Genomic DNA, 21,300 nt, shown 5'->3' with positions numbered 1-21,300 from the left:
GCTCCAAGTCCCGTGAGGGAAGAACGACGTTTTCTGACAAACATGTTGACGGAAAAACCAGCAAGGCTTGCAGACCTTCACTGGGTTGTCAGAAAGTTACCGATACCAAGCATGTCAGATTTCCCTCACTGAACTCCAAATCTGTGCACTTCTCTGAGAATTGCCAACAGAGTTCTAAAAATGTAAAACTCCCATCCATTTCATAGTCAAATGAAGAACTGTTTCTCAGCTGGACAAGGAATGAGATGGGATTCCCTGGAGGAGCTGAGGAGAGGGAAGTCTGGGCCTCCATACTTAGACTGCCGCCCCCACGACCCGACAAGCAGAAGATGATGGATGGATGGATGGATGGATGGATGGATGGATGGATGGATGGATGGATGGATGGATGGATGGATGGCTCTTCAAACCAGTCTTTCCTTTTCTCTTCTGCCTGTCTGTGAAAACAGCAGCTTTCACTTCTTGTTTACATAACATCTTTGTAAGATTGTCTGTTAGCTACGTCAGACATATGAGGCCTTAGCTTTGAAGGTAGCACAAATCATTTTAACAAAAGGTTTTCTCTGGGTGCTCCAGTTTTCCAAAAAAAAACGAGAGAGAGAGAGAGAGTCTAATCCTACTTCAAATATACGTTTTCTCTTGGTGCTCCAGTTTCTCTAAAAACACAAGTGACAGACAGACATTGTAATTTGCTCTCTTAGTAAAATCAACTAATCTTGTTTAAACACAAGTTTTCTCCGGGTGCTCCGGTTTCTCTACAAACACAAATGACAGACAGACAGACAGATATTGTCTCTACAAACATGATGCTACATAGGTTAGCTAGCTATAAATAGATGGGTCTATCAATAGGTAGGCAGGTAGAAACATAGATCTATCAGTAACACTTTATTTGACAGACTGTGCATAAGACTGACATGACATCATAAACATGACATAACATCTGTCATGAACATGAAGGAGTCTTTATGAATATTTATGACTATTGTCATGAAGTGTCATTCGGTAAATAATTACACTTTTAAGGCGAAGCTGCATTAAAAGTGTCAACTTTGCATTATTTTGAAAATAAAGTGACATTAATGCAAGATTGGCACTTTTAATGGACTTTCACTGCAACTTTTAGAGCAACTTTGCATTAAAAGTGTCATAATAATGACATTAAAAGTCATTATCTGTCTTTTATTAGTATTCAATTGGAGTGATATATATATATATATATATATATATATATATATATATATATATATATATATAATGACATTAAAAGTGTCATTCTTATGACACTTTTAATGTCATCATTAAAAGTGTGAGGCCTTTTAATTATGACAATTAAGTTATATATTAATAAATATATATATATATAATGACATTAAAAGTGTCATTATTATGACACTTTTAATGTCATAATTAAAAATGTGAGGCCTTTAAATTATGACAATTAAAATTAAAAGGCCTCACACCTTATATATATTAAGTTATATATATATGTTATATATATGTTATATATGTCATTATTATGACACTGTTAATGTCATCATTAAAAGTGTGAGGCCTTTTAATTATGACAGTTAAGTTATATATATATATATATTAATATATGATAACATTAAAAGTGTCATTATTATGACACTTTTAATGTCATAATTAAAAATGTGAGGCCTTTAAATTATGACAATTAAAATTAAAAGGCCTCACACCTTATATATATTAAGTTACATATATATATATATATATATATATATATATATATATATATATATATATATATATATATATACATGTAACCCTGTCCGTGTGAGACGACACCTCGCTGTTCCTTAGACTCTGCGTTGTGTTTTCTTTAAGAGTAGGTCATACCTATTTAAATGACATTTTATATTTAATAGGGAGACAAAATAATGATAAATGTGAATGATGTGCAGAGAAAGAACATGAACACGTATTGATGAACTGTAAAACATGTGAAGCTGAAAGGGGGAAATTGAGAAGAATAGTTGGCAGGACAGGTCAATTTATATACAGATTAAGGAAAGCATTATTTATTTATCTTCAGAATAGAAAATTTAAAAATAGAATTTGATAGATGTAAAGGAATGTTGCTACACACTCCTGTACAGTAGGTGGCGGTATGCACCTTAAAGTTGCATGCGATCCGCCATAATATAAAGAAGAAGAAGAACTGCGAAGCTGGGTGTCGGTTCAAAAGTGACCTGCAGCTTCAAATGAATCTCGACCGCATTTTGTCGCCTTGCCTGCTTTCCTGGACGCAGAGCCACCGCCGGTCAGAGTGAGAGCGTGTCTCTTGGTATGTAATGTTTAGGAAAACGATTTGCGTCGCTGCAAATAGAAAATTAGCTTGATAGCTTCCAGTTCAACGAGAAGGACCTCGCTGCAGCAAACAGAAAGGGGCGGGGCCAGTCCTATACCTTATTTGGAAACAATAAGGTATAGGATACCTTAAAGAAGCGGGGTTCAGAGGTCGACTGAAAGAAGTTTGAGAGGTTCTTCCACTGATGTTCGGCACACGATCCACAATGCAAAACCCACAAAGGCAACAAAAGGTATTTGTATCTTCTTGAAACTTTTTTTCACATAATGAATCAGAGTACTATATATATTACGCTTTTCTAGATCAGGTTGAAAATATAATAAACAATAATCTAAGCTAGTGAAATTCGTAATTCACACAGGGGAAGGCTAATTTTAGCATGTAGCATAGCCAATTATTTCCCTTCAGGTCACCATTATAGTGGCTCTTTGGTAGAGTAGTCGTCTTGCGATCGGAAGGTTGTAGGTTCAATTCCAGCTTCCTCCTGCCACATGTCGATGTGCCTCTGGGCAAGGCACTTAACCCCAAATTGCCTACCGATCTGTGTATGGGTGTTATAAATGTGTGACTGGGTGAATGTGACTCTAGTGTAAAGTGCTTTGAGTGGTCAAAAATGACTGGAAAAGCGCTATAGAAGTTCAGTCCATTTAACATTAGATAAAAAGTAGATAACATGTATAATTGAGAAATGTATTTTATGCTCAAACTTTGTTTTCAAATTTTCATTATTCAGATCCACGTATCCGTTTGCAACATTCGGAACGGAGAGGAGATTCTTCCGTATTGCGTGAACGATAAATATTGCTGTCCCCTTTGCTCGTACAGTGCCGATGCATCGTACAAGGTACAGAACCATATAGCAACAACTGCTATGGTTCAACATAACGGTATGTAAAACTACACTTGAAAAATATTTTAAAAAAAATTTTTTTACATACTTACCAGTGCAAACTACACAAGTAAGAGTAACAAAGTATTTGGTGAAATGGCTATTATTAAGTACACTAGGAGTACTAGGTTTTTGATTTCTCCCCAGACTTACTGATACAGTGCCAAAAGACCCTGAGTCCAAACTGACGACTCTGATGGCTCAAATTAGCATCCATTCATCCATTCTTCTATTCTTCTATTGTTCATGTGGTCGTTGACCGTCAGGCCAGAAGGTAGGAGTGTGAATAGTCCATGTTGGGGGTGGGTATCTATGATACCAACAGGAGATCAGATCTCCTGTAAGGTAATGCTCTTCAGTCTAGTTTTGAAGCATACATGAAGTGTTTTTGGAGAGATGTGACCTTTTGCAGCTGATGTTGTGCTGCATTATCCAGTCTAAGTCGAAGTCTAAGTCTAAGGAACAATTGTGCAACTGTGAGATGCGTTGAGGCCATTACCAGGGTACTTAAGGGTACTTACAATCCTTCAGGCCATTTGGACTATCTCTAGACTGCATAGGAGTGTTGTCTACGTGGACTAACTCCAGCACTTCTTAACACTTTTTTTTTCTTTTTACTGATCGTAATGTGCAATGTAATATTCATAAAAAATGAAGTTATGTGCACTGTTAGGTATTTTAAAACCAAAAATGAAAAATATTAATACAAGACAACAAATTAAAGTTAGAAGAAACCTAACATAAACAACATTTATCCGTGTATCATGTTTTTTTGTTTTTTTTTAATGGTTATTCATTCAGTTAAGATACTCGCATTAGGTTGCGTATCAACAAAATTTACTCAAGAGCATAACATATGGAAAAATAGTCCTAATTTTATTTTATTTTTGTCAAAAGTTACAGAGTAATTGAGTAAATCTAATTGCCCTTGGCTGTTTGAGCAATATCACTTTTACAATTTCAATTTTTGTATTTTTTTTTTGAGTATATATTTGTTATCTGGAAGCCATTGTGACTTCTAAAATTAACTGTTAAATCCTACAAAACAGTAACAATAATGTTAAAGAATCTACAGTGATTGATTTCAAACATGCCTTTTTTTTCTACCAATCATTTGCTTATTTCCTGATGTGTAATAACCTTTTTCTTTTATGTTAGTAGCTATTAAACTGTGTCCTTGCTCTATTTTAAGTGGGAATGAACCACGTCTTGTTTAAGAATATCTGCAATGTATATAGATGTTGTTTTTAATTTTATTCATTTCTTTTTGTTACTGCAGAATTCCATATATTCAGATGTGGCCTACCCTGTAGAGACACATCTCACTTTCATTGCCCGTACTGTTTTTCGACCATTGACAGAAGGGACAGGTTTGTTAATCACTTGGTTAAGCACACAGCGACTTTCAATATGGTGTCCAGCTGTGCATCAGCCCAGACACTTGTCCATCCAACAGCTACCAACCTGCAGGCAACACAGACACTTGTCCATCCAGCAGCTACCATCCTGCAGGCAGCCCAGCCACTTGTCCATCCAGCAGCTACCAACATCCTGGCAGCACAGACACTTGTCCATCCAACAGCTACCAACCTGCAGGCAACACAGACACTTGTCCATCCAACAGCTACCAACCTGCAGGCAGCCCAGCCACTTGTCCATCCAGCAGCTACCAACATCCTGGCAGCCCAGCCACTTGTCCATCCAGCAGCTACCAACATCCTGGCAGCACAGACACTTGTCCATCCAACAGCTACCAACCTGCAGGCAACACAGACACTTGTCCATCCAACAGCTACCAACCTGCAGGCAGCCCAGCCACTTGTCCATCCAGCAGCTACCAACATCCTGGCAGCACAGACACTTGTCCATCCAACAGCTACCAACCTGCAGGCAACACAGACACTTGTCCATCCAACAGCTACCAACCTGCAGGCAGCCCAGCCACTTGTCCATCCAGCAGCTACCAACATCCTGGCAGCCCAGCCACTTGTCCATCCAGCAGCTACCAACATCCTGGCAGCACAGACACTTGTCCATCCAACAGCTACCAACCTGCAGGCAACACAGACACTTGTCCATCCAACAGCTACCAACCTGCAGGCAGCCCAGCCACTTGTCCATCCAGCAGCTACCAACATCCTGGCAGCCCAGCCACTTGTCCATCCAGCAGCTACCAACATCCTGGCAGCACAGACACTTGTCCATCCAACAGCTACCAACCTGCAGGCAACACAGACACTTGTCCATCCAACAGCTACCAACCTGCAGGCAGCCCAGCCACTTGTCCATCCAGCAGCTACCAACATCCTGGCAGCACAGACACTTGTCCATCCAACAGCTACCAACCTGCAGGCAACACAGACACTTGTCCATCCAACAGCTACCAACCTGCAGGCAACACAGACACTTGTCCATCCAATAGCTACCAACCTGCAGGCAACACAGGCACCTGTCCGCTCAGAAGACATGATTACATGTGAAATGTGCCATTTGCGCCTGAGAAAAAAGAATCTTCGTATTCATTTGAAAAGAAAACACCAGGAAAATGTGGAGCTGATTTCACAAAATCATCATTTAAGGAGTCAGTGTGTGGATGCCAAAAAAGGTGTTTTTGCTGTTGAGAAATCCTTTTATGGTCCATCAAAACCTTTACATGTAATAAAAAACACCTGGTCACAGTTTCACAGATCAGAATGTGAGCTTGACAGGTGTAATGTGAATGCACAGTTTGCCAAGCGAAGTGGGATTTTGCCTTTTGAGTGTGAACACATTCAGTCATTACGCTTTTGTTCACTCGCCACAGACTCAGAAGGACCTCTGTCTGAAACTACCCTCAACATCCTGGTTGACAACTTATGGTTCAGTTTTCAAAGAAAAGAAGAACTTTTAAAAAATCAGCAGGAGGCGCTATCAAATAATACGCCGTTTTCAGTTCTTCTTTTTGGCAGTGGGACAGACACAACTTTTCACGTGTCTGTCTTTGAACCTAAAATGGTGTTTTTCAGCAGACTTGGACGGGTCATCGTCACTTATGACAAAGGAAAAAACACCTGGCATTGTGCATGTACAGAGGGCAAAAGGTCCTGTACGCACAAGGCTACAGCAATGTGGCATCTCTTTGAAAAAATGCCAGACATGTTCAAAGAGGCAGTGAATTCAGAGGAGGATGTTATGTGTGGGACAACAGTATCAGAATGTCAGGAGGATAGTGGTTCCATCACCGATGAAGCAGCAGAGAGGATAATCAAGTACTTGATTTACCAGAAGAAAATACCTGCCGATCTTCCCGACAGCCTTATCACCAGCAGTAGAGACGCCAAGGCTCTCAGTGGGTTCCCCAAACATCTGATCCCATCAGAGACCGAATGCACAGAATGTGGACAACACGCCAGTCTTGGTGACCCTCAGTTGGTATCTTCCACTGCTAAAATATTGACTATGACAGGAGTAGTTAAAGGTTTGTAATTTACTCTACTCCGCTCTGATTACAAGTGTGCTGATTTATTTTTATTTCCATAAGACTAATATTCCTATTTTTATTCCATCATGTCAACGTAAGATCTTAATGGTAACCTTTTTAATATCCTTGTAGGTATATCAACATACAGGAAGACTTGCCCCACCTGTTCCATGGTTTACCGATATCAAGACTGGGAAGATGGTGTCCACAACTTCAACGATCACTTGCTGCTGTCCATACATCTGTGTCTGGTACTCAGGAATGCATTGCAGGTTAGTTGTAGTTTTTAATTATTTGTGTAGAATGTGAATATTATTTTTAACACATTACAACAAATGGTAAAAGACACATTTGTGAACTTTTCATCTAAATGCATTACTGTGACTTTGCAAATGTGCCCTAATTCTTTCCGTAGACTCACACCGCTGTAAGTCGCATAATCGAAATGATCGAATACACAGAAGGAGAGAACTTTCCTAACAAGGATCGGATCCTGCAGGCATATCTGTCGTTTGAAGGTCTAAGTGACCATGATTACCAATACTCATGCATTTCGTGTGGGTATCATCCTGCAGTTGTTGTCATGGAACGCCATAAGAAAGGTGTTTTCAGCATGCCAGGTAGGTCTTTAAGTTTGAAACCTGCAAGGATGAAAATCCTTTCATTTGAAATGAACATTTGAAAAAAGATGGAATCCTGTGTTTTTTGTTTTATTTTTAAAGTTAGTGAAATACCAAACCCACCTCAACACTATAATGGCAAAGTGAATGCACGCTCTTTTTGGGAAGCGGTTACTATGGAAGTGATTAGCCGTGGACTTTATCCGCGTAAGTCTGGTGTCTATTCAACAGAGAAGTTGGAAACATTTTGTGCACCAAGTTATTCATGCATTAACGTGCCTCAAAAAATGTATTTGCTTGTCTCCATTGCATTTCTCAGCTGGCCGCAGGAATCCTTTTGTTGTAAAAGCTACTTATCACAACTGGTCCCCCTGGATTGGACCACAGACGAGACGATCTGACATTTTGATGAACACAGAGAGTGAAAAAGTCCACTTGCCTGATTCCAACAGTGATGTAGACCAGTTTCTCACAGAAGAGCGGCTTGCAGATGAGGTTCTCAATCTCAAGGTAGTCTCTTGTTTATTTATTTATTTATTTTTTTTAATTTTCTGATTGTGTTGGTGTTTCAGGAGGGTTAAAAAACATTACAAATAACTCCCATTTTGTGTTGTTTTAAAGCTATCTGAGATCAGGAGACTCTGCAGTCAATGTGGAATTGACAGCACAGGTTCTAAGATGGATCTTGTGCTCCGTCTGCAGGACAGAATGGCTTCTAGAGCCACACATAACGAGGTTTTTGATAAAGTGTGCGGTGCCTCTGGTAAGTGTGTGACAGCAACTTCTAACAGAAAATGTTCAATTTGTTGCCATTTTACCCCTACCAAAGTACTGTAACTGTATGAGCTGATAAAAATTTAAATGACAAAAAAAAACAGCCATGCCTTGTTTATCTGCTATTTTGAACATAGAACACATTGTCATAGTAATGTCAATGCTTTTGTTAAGCTTAATTTAGTACACAACAACAAGGAGCCAGATAAGTTAATATGCTGTACAAGTAATGATATGATTTGTTGTTTCAGGTGGGTGGGCTGTAATCACTTGTCCCTGTGGCGTTATTTATTCTGTAAAGTTTAACCTGAGAGCGGAGAGCCCTAGAGACTTTGCAGACCTTCTTTTGTCCTGGAAGTTTTTTCCAAATATTACGGTGTACGACAACCCCAGGGGATTAGTAAGTCATCTAAAGAAGAGGTGCCCTGAGGATACACCATTTACCATCCACGAAGGTAGATTGGTTGAGCCCACACCTGAAAACATAAGACAAGCTACTGAGAAAAACCTCGCTGTGAACCTGCCCTGGTTGAATAACCGGAAAGAACCTGGAGACAAGGGAGGACATCCTGTTACTGGCTCATTAGAGCATTATTGTCTCAGTGATGTTTCCCGCCGAGGCAATAGCAAGGACGACGAGGATGACGAGGACGTCTTGCGGCGGATTGAGATGGTTCCGGAACTTGCAGGAAGATTAAACAGTCAGTGTGCAAAGCAACTATTTGCAGGCATGAGGAAGAACAACTACTTCCTCAACACGCTCACCCCATCCACGCACGTCTTTCTGCAAAGAAACATCCTCCACCATTTCAATCTTCGGAAGAACACAGAAGCCAAACAAGGAATTCTAAAATTTTGGTCCTAAACCAAAATGGATGCATTTCTAACGGGTAATACTCAACTTCTGTGTTATTGTTGTGGTAGTCTCTGAAATTAAAGCACAGTATGTATATTAATGTAGGATTGTTTCTGTTGATAAAGGCTGTGAGAAAAACCAGCAACATGCTTGCAGCTTGGAAGCCAGCGTTGTTCGAACTCACCAATGTCCTCTTGCTGACTCTTTGACAAGCTTAAAACCAACTGAAGCAAATAAATCCACCTGGAGTCAACAGCCTAATACCACAGAAACGACTTTGGTAAATGTTTATATCGACTTTGCTTTGTGTTTGTCTTTTTAATATTTCTTTCTGGGGTTTTTTGTAAGAATTGTCGGTACTTGCAGTTATGACATGGTCATGTGTTTCAATATTTGTTTATTACAAATCACACTGCACAACAGTGTTCCCAATAGTTTTCTACTGGAGAAAATCAGTCATGAAGTAAAAAGTGAAATTTCCACAAACCAGCAGTATAAACACATTGTAAGTTGTGCATATCAGTACACATACTTGAGGAATGCATAATATTGTGAAAAATCAAGTTAACACAAATGTATTTATCTTCAGTTTGTCTTTCCTAAGCTTGCTCAAGTATTAGACCAAACCAGAGATGAAGGTGAATATGTTGCTTGTGTTGATGGGCAGGTCCTCACTAGAAGAGATGTGTTCACTCTTGGGTTGTTGCAAGACGTCAATGGGCAGGTGAGTTTAAATATATTTCAAGCCATATGAGTAGGCCTGTCGCGATGATAAATTAAAACTATCGACGTCATTTTCATTATCGGCATTATCGTCTCTTCCGACCTTTTTCTCTTTCAGCTAATGGCACTGAATGAAAAAAGGCTAAACTCCGGTGCTCTCCACTGACCCTCCCTTCCTCATTTCCTTAGTGTAAAGCCCAGCGCACAGGACAGATCTTAGCCATTTTCAAAACCTGATATCAAACATTAGCCGACAGAAATCCTAGCTAAACTGTTCGATCGGGTTCGTTCCTGCCGTGTGGTTTCCAACAATGGGCACAAAATAATGGCTACAAGTCCAGTTAACTAATTTTAAAACCAGGCATTAATTAATGCTTTACTACAATCTACCTGCAATGCATGTTGCCAGTGTCAGTGTAAAGTCCTGACTGAATGAAAATCATTATAACCTATTTACGTCACGTTAAGGAAGAACAGCTGAAAAATTACCGGGTTTATCAACTGCGGTAGCAATTTGGCTCCAACTCCTCCTCTTGTCATTTCTATATTCTTTGCATGTTGAATAAACATTAATGTTGTTTCCACATATCATCTCCAATGTCCGCTGGACTTCGGGTTGCGTCGTGTCAGCTGTTTGGGATTCCCCTCCGTAATGTCCCCTCAGAAAACACGGAGGAGAATCCGCGCTTTCTGATTGGCTACCTGTCACATTCAACAGGCTGCGTTAAGTTCCCAGTCGGGGAAAACCCCTGATTTGGATCGGAGCGGCAACGACGATCTACCGTAACACACCACACAATCTTAGAAAGACCAACGTTTTAAGATTGTTGTAACGGGAAAAATACGAGCAAAAAATCATGTAGTGTGAACTATTGCATCAGGTAGTCGATGTGCCCATCTTCTCTATTTAAATCTAATTATTACTGAAGGGCAACATAATATACAGACTTCATAATCTTTTGGTTGAATGCAGTATTTATTTCCACTTTCGCTTTATGTTTAGGTTTTATTCAAGTGCATTTTTTGTTAATGGAGACTGAGAATCCATTTTATTTTTGTTTTTGGTTGTTTTGTTTATCAGTTCCAGTGTTAAATATTCTTTTGAAAATAAAGTGTATCTATCTTTGGCAGGAAATAACATGCATTATTACGTCATTTCCATTACATCAGTGTTAAAAGGTCTTCAAACAATATTATCGTTTATCGCAATAATTTTTGAGACAATTAATTGCTCAGCAAAATTTGCTATCGTGACAGGCCTACATATGAGTTAATGTTGTAGGGTTTTTTTAATGTCGTGAAAATATGATTTACCCTAATCCTAACCCTTTTTCAGATGCCTTTGAATGTACTTGAAGCTGTTCTCCAGGAGGTGGCGCTAGCACAGGGAGACTCGGCTTACCTCACCTTGGCATTGACCTGCAAGTGCTTTGAAGCCATTGTGTCTGATCCAGTTTTCAGGAAGAAGACTCACTTTGCTTGGCTGGATGGTAAGGACCTTTGACTTTTTTTTTTCACCTCAAACATGCGAAATTAGATTTTAACTACATGAAATCGGTTTTTCATTAACAGGTGAGATCAACTTGGGGCAAATTTTCAGAGTCATTCAAGGCAGAAAACCGGATTCCTTTTTGCGGTTGTAACGTTTTCTTCCTGCAATATAAAAACTGTGTGGGCTTCACCGGCAATGGAAGACAAGGAGAGTACCCTGGTTACTACTGTGATGGCCGACCTGGACACTGCACTGACTGTCAATACTGAATGCAAGGAGAATATTAGTTGTTTTCCACAGTCTTTCACACATTTCAGTTGCCACACGTTGCTGTTCGTCTTTTTTTTTTTTTTTTTGTGACATGCCACTTTAAATCATTTCTGCTGAAGCACATTTGCCTTTTGACTTGTGCAGTCATCCTTTTTCATAATGTGTTCTTTCAATATTATGTACGGTTTTGAATGTTCCTTTTGTTGCAGCTCAGTTGATTTACATTATTTAGTTTTCATAGAAATGGTGTCGTTTCCAGACAAAGTTACATTGTGGCTGTAACATGTTGAAGAGAGAGTAGAACCAATAAAGTACCGCACCACATTATAAGGCTCACCTTCAATGAATGGCCTATTTTAAAACTTTTTTCATATATAAGGCACACCGCATTATAAGGCGCATAGAATAGACGCTACAGTAGAGGCTGGGGTTACGTTATGCATCCATTAGATGAAGCTGCGCTAAAGGGAATATCAACAAAACAGTCAGATAGGTCAGTCAAACTTTATTAATAATTACAAACCAGCGTTCTGAAAACTCTGTTCATTCCCAAAATGAATAAACAGCTGTTGCTTCCTCCACTTCTGCTATAACCATTGATTGGTTCATGTTAAATTCTCTGGCTGCTGCTCTATTCCCGTGTTCTACTGCGTGACTGATCGCCTTGAGCTTAAACTCTGCGTCGTAAGCGTGTCTCTTAATAGGAGACATTTTGGGGTCTTTACACAAAACCCAGTGTGCACCGCGCGCTTCTTCTTCTACGGGGGAAATGAAGTCGGTGGCTGCTTACCGTAGTTGCGAGACCTGTTGTGGCTCAATATTGGTCCATATATAAGGCGCACTGTCGGCTTTTGAGAAAATTGAAGGTTTTTAGGTGCGCCTTATAGTGCGGAAAATACGGTAGTTGTAAATATATTTCAACAGCGTTGTTTAACAATTGGATAACCTTGTTTTAAACAATTAGAAATACAAGCAAAGTTAATAACTTGCAGTATTTTCTATGTGTAAATAAAATGTTTCCTATAGTTTTTGAACAATGACTGGAATCAATACAAATTTTCTCTACAAACCTGACAAACGGCTAAGTTTATGTTTTAGCAGTCAGAATCAACTATTTTTTTTTGTTTTGTTTTTTTTAATAAAGCGAGGCCATACAGAAACATATTGTTAGGTTACAAAGTCATAATACAAACATAAGATTAAAGGTATGCTGAGCGAAGGTGGAGACTGGGTGGAGGTGATGGAAGCTCAGGTGAGGAGCAGTTGCACACATCAAGCCGGACTTTATGAAGGGTGGAGGAGATGAGGCCGCCGCCGTTAGGGAGGCGCGTGATCAGGTGATTGGCTGAGCAGGTGAGATGTAGACAGTTATAGTTAGAATTTACACATTGGTTTAATTTATGTAACCAGTGACTTTATTCAAAAAGGTTTTCATGTAGGAAAAAAAAAAAAAGCTCATCCACAGCAGATCATTCTCTCTGGCAGTTACCAGCTCAGTGTCTACTGCCGGGGTCCGAGCGCCGAAGATTATTTCTTGTCAATTAAACTTTCTAAAACCTCCTTTCTCTCTGTGTGAGTCTTTCCAGGTTGAAGCTACATTTAAAGTTTTAAATGAATCACTTTGGGTTTTGCGACGACTGGATATTTAAGGTCTATGACTCGATTGCAATTGGTAGAATTGATATGGAATTTCTAAATGGAATAGTGGGACACCAGTCAGTTTACTGGTTGAACTGGAGTCCTTATAGGAAAAGTTTCCAATGAGACATTCTGGTAAACGATGATAATAGTTGAGCCAGGTCACCTGCAACCAAAAATATTCTAGTTTTCAGAATGTCACTTGTTAGAAGTTCAAAAGTCCTTTGGTTTGTTTGTAAATTATATTCACAATGTGAATAATAATAAAAATGTTTGGCAAATAAACAGAACAACAGTGCGCTGTGAATGGACGTACTAAGTTGGCCAAAATTATTGACAAAATGTTTTATCGACCAAACCCTCTTTTCCACCTAGTCCTTATTAAATAAGGCAAAGGCTGTTATATTTTAGATTTTAACTTATTTATTTTAAGAATACCATTCACAACATCAAAATCTGTTATTTGAACTTCAGCACCAGCAAGTATTTGTTTATATCTGTTTTTTGCAACAACTGGATATTTAAGGTCTATGAATCGATTGCAATTGGTAGAATTGATATGGAATTTCTAAATGGAATAGTGGGTTAGACACCAATCACCACCAGCACTGGGACCAGTAAACTGATCAGTCATCACTTCAGTTCACTGGTCGCCTCCGTCTCTGCATTTGGCAGTCCTACATCAGCCTTCACCACAACATGACACTTCAATCAATCAATCAATTACAAAAATGCCTTGACTTTCTTTATTTAAGCTTATGTGAAGCAACAAGTCAGAAAAAAACATTACAGAGATTTCTATTGGTTTTGTATCATTGCAAATAAATCGGAAGTGATAAACAAAGAAATGAACACAAAGTAATAGGAAAACAGTCCATGACCACTGCCAGAATTACCATACTAATTGCAAAGAATATAAGCATACATTGTATGTTAGTCTGCATAAAATTCATTTCATTTTGTGGTCATGATTTTAATGTGCAATACCTAAGTGATAATGTATTTTGCTTTTTTGTTTTAGCTGGAGCTCTTATTCAATCACCTGAATCTCTTTTCTTTGTACTTAAAGCTATTTTGAAATCTGAACAGACAGAGGCCTCTGACTGATCTAATAGAATAGAATAGAATAGAATTCAACTTTATTGTCATTGCACTGTCACAAGTACAAGCAACGAGATGTAGTCTCTGCTACACCTTTACAGAAATTTAAGGTTCTAAATAAAAAAGCTTTAATGAGTAAAGCTTATTAAAGCTTTACTTTAATTCATATGCATCAGTTTCAAGGAAGCCGTCAATATAATAGTAGATGGTCGAATCTTCATGGTCATGTGCTAAACCCACTGCTAGATACTTTATATTCTTGTCTTGTGTATTCCTGACTGAATTTGCCACATCATTGAAATCTTTTGCTTTTTTCATGATGTCTCTCAGTTTTTCCTTTGAGGTGTACCATTGCTCCTTTTCCACATCATGGAGATCCTGATTTTGATCATCTGTTCTGGTTCCTTTCAGGTAGGCTGATAAAGCTGAGAGAAATGGATCATCTCTTCCCAGAGAGGTGAAGACAAAGCAATAAACCCTATGTGCACTCAGTACTTCCTGGTACAGCTGAATTTCAGATGGGATGAAATCTGTGTCTTTCATCATTTTGATAAAAGCCTCGAGGATCCAGATTTCTTTCTCTTTACAATCCATCCACTGGTTCAGGCTTGTGGTATTGAATGGAGAAGAATGTCTCTTCTTCAGGATCTCTGCAAGCTTTGCCTCTTCTTCTCCTCCTCCTCGGATTAATGGGAGTTTCTCTGCCAAACTTTGCTGATATCCAAGCTTGAACTCAGTGCACATTTCATTGAAATATTTAAGTTTCTCAGCAATCTGAGGAAACTTCTCCATACTTTTGAGTTTCATTGCATCATTGAACCTTATTTCTAACTCACCCAAGTCCTCCAGGGCCTTCTGTGCTTCTTGAACTAATCCTAAGCTTATTTGGCGGACCATTTTAGAGGCAGAAGAATCTAAACTCGTCAGTGGCAGCATCCAGACCTTTACCGGTACTGCAGTGTGTCTGTCTTTAGCTGTAGTTTCATTTTGAGTTGGTTTCAGAAATGTTGGAAGATTATGGTAGAGTTTTATGGCTTCCACAGCAGTTGTAGGATTATTGTCAAGAAAGAAATCACCATGAAACTTGCAGGAACTGTTCTCAAAGCCCATTTTATCCTCATCTTTCAAGTCCACAGCGCCTTCTCCTGATATTGAAACTGTTGGAATATTTTTCACTGCTACTTGTAGTTTACCCTGAATGTCTTGAACGCTTTCAGTATCAGAAACTTCCTTATCAAACACTAAGAAAGCGTGGGCTCCATAAAGAATTGCTGTGACCACATGTGTGGCTAATCCTTTCTCAAAAACATTTTGGTATCTCACATTTGCAAGTTGTTCCATAGACAGCTCCCTGAATGTTGTTGTTGCCGTGTACTGTACTGTTACCCTGGCATGGTTGTTGGAGGTTTTAGTGTTTTTCAGGTATTTGGCAGATCCTTGAACCTCAACCATCCCACCCATAAAACTTGCCTTAAGTGATGCGTCAACCTCTAGTGCATTAGATTTGTCCTGCATTGAATTAGAGGCAAGCATTTCAAAATCACTGAATCCCTGATTTGTTTCTCGCACATGTTTCTGCAGATCATCATCATCCCACAGTGTCATTCCTATGTGAGAAAAAAAAAGGAAACACCAAATTCATCATAAAAAAAAGACTTGTACAAAAAAACAATCTAATAATGAGACATCATTTCTTGTTCAATGAAGTTTGATTTTTAAACTTATAATTCAATGCAAGTTTTTAAGGCTGCCATTCTAAGAAAAACTTTGTATGTTTAATCTTGAAAGTTCTGTTAAAATGTTGTACGTGTATGTTATATAGAAATTTAACATAAGACCAATAAATTTTGAAACAACAGAATTCTGTTTATTCATTTATTGAGCTTCAGTAGATTGGGTACAAAGTAAACTGATCCAAGAGACTTAAGACACTTAAGTCTCCCTTAAAATTTGGGGGATCCAATTGCTACCTGACCAGAAGGTATATTTATTGTAGTTTCCTCCTCAGGCTCTAATCTAGGAGTCCTCTCCTAGATTAGCATGACTGAAAAACCTCCAAAATGAGGTGTCCTAATAAATGGTCCACCACAGTTGACTACTGTGGAGAAACAATGGTTCAAATTCAAGCTATCAGACAATGGAGAAAATTTAGCCATCCTACATTGAACGCTTATTTCAGTTGCTTGCTTGTCTCATCTTAGATTTGGTCCTGTTTCATATCTCTAACCCTTAAGAGAAGACAGGAACATATGTTCCAGATTTACTGGAACATAGACGTAGAAGACGTTCACATTCTTCTTCTACATCACATACTGGAGCAACACTTTTTACGTCATTCACCACTAACTGAGGTTTCACAAAATGCATTGTTTTTGTATAAAGATTATTCTTGTAGATAGTTGAATGAAAGATTTTATCATAAGACTGACTGAATAGGTGGCAGGTTACTCACTTTGACCAAGTATTGAATTCCCCCCCAACACTAGGAGGTCTGATGCAACATTTACATAAATAACTGAATGGTTCAGGTGTGCAAATGTGGCCATGTAGGTAAGAAAAGGTAATGCAGCAGCAAAGGGTTGACCTGAGGATTCAGGCTGCAAGTACAATCTCATAGTTTATAAACTACTAGCAGGATAAAACTGTTGGGCTACAACAATAATTTGGAAATGGGAATAGTTACGTTTACGGTCAAAGTTAAAATCATGCATAATGAGGAGCACTTTTCCAGTCATACTGACCACTCAAAGCGCTTTAACATACAGACACCTACACTTATTTGCACTCACAAGCGTGCACAAATGTACACACTGACACACAGGCAACCCAGAGTTGAGTAACTTGCCCAGGGGCACATTGACATGTGACAAGAGGAAACACTTATTAAAAAAAAAGAGCCCAGACTGGGATTTGGACCCTAGCGACAAGACATCACTGCTACCTATTGCTCTACCATGCAGTTTATATTAAAAACTTACTTTAAGTCATTGGAAACACTTAATGTCGGTTGTTCCAAGATTATCTACAATTTTTAGATTATGGGGGTAATTACTTTTTCCCCAAAGGGTCTGAATAGTTAGTTAGGATAGCTATTTTTATCCTTAATGACAACAAAAAAAAAAAAATTTCAAAAACCACCTGTTGTATTTATTTTACATGAAAATGTTTGAAACTGAAACACAAGTGGTACCAAAAAAAAGCAAGAAACAGAAGAAATCTGGAATATTTTACAGCACTGCTTTTGCCTGTCATTATTGAGAACATTCCATGAAGGGTTAACAATCAAAGATTATTTTAGGTAAATTCTCACCAGCAACAAGCATGTCTTTTCGGCAGTCATACAGCATTCCCAAGGAAAAAGGACGACCAAGAGCTGCCATCGTCACTGCGCCACTAGACTCCATCTCTCAGGATTAGCTGCTCTGTCGAAATAAATGAATGAATTTTAGTTGGTTTTTTCCCCCACAGGTTTTAAAATATTTGTTACAAGCATACCAACAGTGTCAAGACGAAGATCCTGCAATGTTGACTCATTTAGCACTTTCCTCACTCACATATTTGAATTAGTTGGTAAAGCAAATGCACTCAAAAAATAGTTGCCATAATAATCCTTTCCTTTTTTTTTTTTTTAACAAATTAAAGTCTTACCTGCACTAGACAGTTGTGGAATGCAGGAGGTTAAATTAGGCTGGGAGACCTCAGAGATCAGCCAAGCTAAAAGTTGTTAGAAGAAAAATGCATAATTTTAATTAAAATTTACTCAAAAAGAATGTTTGTCACATTGATACATCGCAACCACAAATTTCATGTGACAGAGCAACACAAAATGGTGCATACGGTAAAATGTTTTATGGTTTCTCACATTTATTGACATCTTTTCCATAATTATTCTAAGAAATCATTTCACAATGGACTTCAAAATGAACTCAATATATATAAAGGTGATATTTCTATATATTCTTTCTATAATTCTTACAAGTACACTCTACGCTGGTTGCAGGCCGGATACAGATCAGGTTAAGAAATAATTAATGTGATCTAATGAAAAAGTGAAAAAGTGTTATCATAACTACAGAGAAATTATAGTTACTGAAGTGGAATTTCAGGTTTTATAAAACAGGTGACCACATTTACCTTGAACTTCAACTTGTACAAGTTTTGCAACTTGTAAGAACTTGCAAAGACATATAACACAAAAAAACACTTACTTACCGTGGAAGGACGAGTAATCCTCTGAAGATGCTCTGGGTTTTTCTGCCTTTATATTACCTCTTGGACAAACTCCTCCTCTCTAACCGACAGTATGAATTCCAAGGAAAGGGTGTGATCTTATACACATCAAATAAGCAGTTTGGAAAAAAAACAGACTTATTCTTCAAGAGAAAATATAGAAAACCTACCAGCTTGTTATTGTGTAACACTTAACTGGAAGTTAAAAGTTTTGATCGAATTTCAATAGAACTCATACGTATCAGATCAAACAGGTTCAGTTTTCCACAAATGGGAATGCTAGCGACCTCCTCAACAAATGATTCAGAGGGTTGTTTGCAACCTTCTGCAAAGAGTTAAATTCAGTTTTTGTCTGAATTTAACCCCCATCATTATCATTATTGTTGTTTTTTTATTTTATTATTTCGAAAACTATGAGACAGTACAGTTTCACTACGGTACTACAGTGCGGGTACGCTATATAGAATAGTCAGCCAACCAGGTGATCCGTCAGCTCTCCATTTGGAAAACCACAAAAAAGCTCATGTACACTGGCGACCCTCCAGAACCATGCACACAGTAAAAACCTCAGGCGGGATCCAAACGACCGCTCCGAGAACTGAAGGGAGGTTCAAACTCCGCTCATTCATTTTTAGCTTACAGAAAAATCACCATCCTGTCAAATTAAAAAATTAAACTGGGGGTGCTGTGGTGGCGCATGGATTAAACACAGCCATATGGAGGCGGTCGCAGGTTCGATTCCCGGCCCGGTGACCTTTCCGCATGTCCTCCTCCTTCTCTCATTAACCACTTTCCTGTCAATTCACTATCAAATAAAGGCAACTAGAGCCAATAAAATTTTTTTTTAAAAATTTAACTGGCCAATAACATTTAGGCTTTGGCATGCCCACCCCCATAGACTCACACAGATATGCGCTACGTACAAGATGCTTTGATACAAAAGATTTTTTTTTTCTCCATAATTTTGTTAATAGTAAAGAAAAATAGTTTGCACAGCCCTGCAGCTGCAGGCAATGCTGCCTTCCGATAAAATCCTGCAGGCGCTACTGCGTCTGCGCACTCTTTAGCCATAGAAAATATTACTACGTTGTATACATGAAGCAATTTAAAACGTTTTTATAATTTACTTTTATTTAAATTCTAAATATAAACAAATGTTATTACTTCAATGTATAAACATTTAAAGAATTATTTTTTTTGGCAGTGCTCCCTGATGACAATTGCTATTTTTAGGACTTGCTCTGAGGGCGACTGACTATGTGTGACCGGGTGCCCGCGGCACGGTATTGGTGACCCCTGGTCTAGACCCTCCAAGTAAAGCTGGCATATAGGGGAATTTTTCTGCCATAATTTGAGTCTGAAAGCAGGATTTCATGTGTTCTCAAAACTTTTAATACTTGTGCTTACATTTTGAGTCTGAAAGCAGGACTTCATGTCTTTCTTTCCCTCTTGTGATTGAAAGAATATAGAGCAATTCCTTTAACAAAAGTCTTCTAGTGCCAAAGTGTTAAACATTTTATTTTATTTTTTTTATCTAAAAGTGGATGATCACTCATGGCGAAGTTGACATGCGTGTTGCATTGTAAGGATACTTAATTCAGATGATGTAATAAGATTTTTTAATAAACTACATTGCAACATGGCTGTTAATAAACAGTTGGTTCTTTAGGTCAAATGAGATACAGTGCACTGCATATAATTCTTGAAATAAAAACAATAAAAAAGAATCCCATACTGTGAGTTAAAGCAGGGCTAGTCATGAGTTGTGTCATTAGAAATGGCTATCCATCCATTTGGGTTAACGGTGTGAAGTCCCTTCTGGCAGAGCGTGAGACTCAAGTTTCTATGATTAACCCGCCTGTTATGTTCGTTTCTGAGGTACAGCAATAATGTTTGTGTCAATTTGACACGCAACATAACAGGAGGGTTAAACTGAAGACAAATCACGACAGGCCCAAACTTGTGGGGAAAATGCAAGAGCTGTTGGTACTTCCTAAAAACTCTTCACTATGTATTTCTGAAGAAATATTATTTCGCAATAACAGCAGAGAACATTTTTCCACTTCTTACTGCCAAAGAACTAAGCTTGAATTTTGTTTACAAAGACACGTTTATACTTTGCTGTGGACACAGAATGAAACACTTTTGGAAAAAAGAACTATTTAATTCACAATATGGTCCGTGTATTTTCAGGCAGTTCATTTTTTCGTTTGGAATGAAAAAAAAAGACTCGTTTTTTTTGTTTTTCGTTTATTAAACCAAAATTGGAAATCGGATTTGTGGCTCGTTATCCGATTTCCGATTTAGTGCACAAAACAAAAATGGAATAAAAGGATAACGAGCGCTCAATTTTTGATTTTAATGATTTCATTTTTTGACGAGCGGTCTGACCCGGAAGTTCTCTCTGCCCCGCACGCGCACTTTGTTTTTGTACACTGGTCCATAGCGGCATGCAATTACTTTGACCATGACCTTCAAACAGAAAGCCTTATACTCTGACTTTGTTTTGTATATGAAGCTAATGGCTTCTAAATGCAGCTTCGATTCAGTAAATGGCTAACGGGCTGTTTGCCCAATTTTTACCAACCTTTAATCTGCCCTGGTTTAAAACGACGCTCAAACTGCGACAAAAACATTCTGGCAGTCATTCAAACCCTTTAGTTTTTTTGTTTAAGTTTTTCCTTTCTGAATAGTATTAGCATACCAATTATAATCCGGTATATTACGAACAAGCATGCAGAAAAGGTTAATTATCCAAAATATACAATAAAAAATATAGCTATTTCCACCAGGTAGGAAATGTTTGAAATAATATGTCAATTAGATTATTGAAAGCTTAACTAAATAAATGTTTTCTTACGGAAGAGGATTTAGGAAAGAGAAAAGGTAATCATTCTGGCTTTGATCTCAGAATT

The 21,300-nt window shown here is 38.3% G+C and overlaps 2 protein-coding genes across 8 annotated transcripts; one reads left to right on the top strand and one right to left on the bottom strand.

Annotated features, from left to right (window-relative positions):
* Window positions 1-2,161: 2,161 nt before the first annotated feature.
* Window positions 2,162-11,481, top strand: LOC116724404 (uncharacterized). Of its 7 annotated transcripts, XR_004340154.1 has the most exons (14): window positions 2,162-2,564; window positions 3,066-3,219; window positions 4,501-6,678; window positions 6,814-6,953; window positions 7,097-7,301; window positions 7,404-7,508; window positions 7,621-7,811; window positions 7,923-8,064; window positions 8,327-8,965; window positions 9,057-9,211; window positions 9,355-9,436; window positions 9,536-9,655; window positions 10,991-11,144; window positions 11,227-11,481. XR_004340154.1 is itself a non-coding variant. In XM_032570072.1 (11 exons), the coding sequence occupies exons 1-10, from the start codon at window positions 2,517-2,519 to the stop codon at window positions 8,938-8,940; spliced, it is 3,735 nt and encodes a 1,244-aa protein (XP_032425963.1). In that variant the 5' UTR covers window positions 2,162-2,516; the 3' UTR covers window positions 8,941-8,965; window positions 9,057-9,550. The 7 variants fall into 7 exon arrangements, 3 of the variants coding, with proteins under 3 accessions (XP_032425963.1, XP_032425964.1, XP_032425965.1); XR_004340151.1 differs by lacking the exon at window positions 9,355-9,436 and having other exon boundaries at window positions 9,599-9,655; XR_004340153.1 differs by lacking the exon at window positions 9,355-9,436.
* Window positions 11,482-13,786: 2,305 nt separating this feature from the next.
* On the bottom strand, window positions 13,787-18,424 carry LOC116723771 (stonustoxin subunit alpha-like). Its single transcript, XM_032568872.1, has 4 exons — window positions 18,368-18,424; window positions 17,804-17,869; window positions 17,466-17,577; window positions 13,787-15,762 (listed from the first exon to the last, which is right to left on the bottom strand). The coding sequence occupies exons 3-4, from the start codon at window positions 17,557-17,559 to the stop codon at window positions 14,309-14,311; spliced, it is 1,548 nt and encodes a 515-aa protein (XP_032424763.1). The 5' UTR covers window positions 17,560-17,577; window positions 17,804-17,869; window positions 18,368-18,424; the 3' UTR covers window positions 13,787-14,308.
* Window positions 18,425-21,300: the final 2,876 nt, after the last annotated feature.

This window comes from Xiphophorus hellerii, chromosome 8 (genome assembly GCF_003331165.1).
Source record: "Xiphophorus hellerii strain 12219 chromosome 8, Xiphophorus_hellerii-4.1, whole genome shotgun sequence".
NCBI lineage: Eukaryota > Metazoa > Chordata > Actinopteri > Cyprinodontiformes > Poeciliidae > Xiphophorus > Xiphophorus hellerii.
This window is presented reverse-complemented; position numbering and strand designations above follow the sequence as displayed.

What these genes read in the sequence shown, in the direction of transcription:
- LOC116724404 (XM_032570072.1), top strand. Translation starts at nt 2,517, where the DNA reads ATGTTCGGCACACGATCCACAATGCAAAACCCACAAAGGCAACAAAAG. An exon ending in ACCCACAAAGGCAACAAAAG is followed by an intron (nt 2,565 to 3,065) that starts GTATTTGTATCT and finishes TTCATTATTCAG; the next exon opens with ATCCACGTATCCGTTTGCAA. An exon ending in TACTCAGGAATGCATTGCAG is followed by an intron (nt 6,954 to 7,096) that starts GTTAGTTGTAGT and finishes TTCTTTCCGTAG; the next exon opens with ACTCACACCGCTGTAAGTCG.
- LOC116723771 (XM_032568872.1), bottom strand. Translation starts at nt 17,559, where the DNA reads ATGGAGTCTAGTGGCGCAGTGACGATGGCAGCTCTTGGTCGTCCTTTT. An exon ending in AAAAGACATGCTTGTTGCTG is followed by an intron (nt 15,763 to 17,465) that starts GTGAGAATTTAC and finishes TTTCTCACATAG; the next exon opens with GAATGACACTGTGGGATGAT.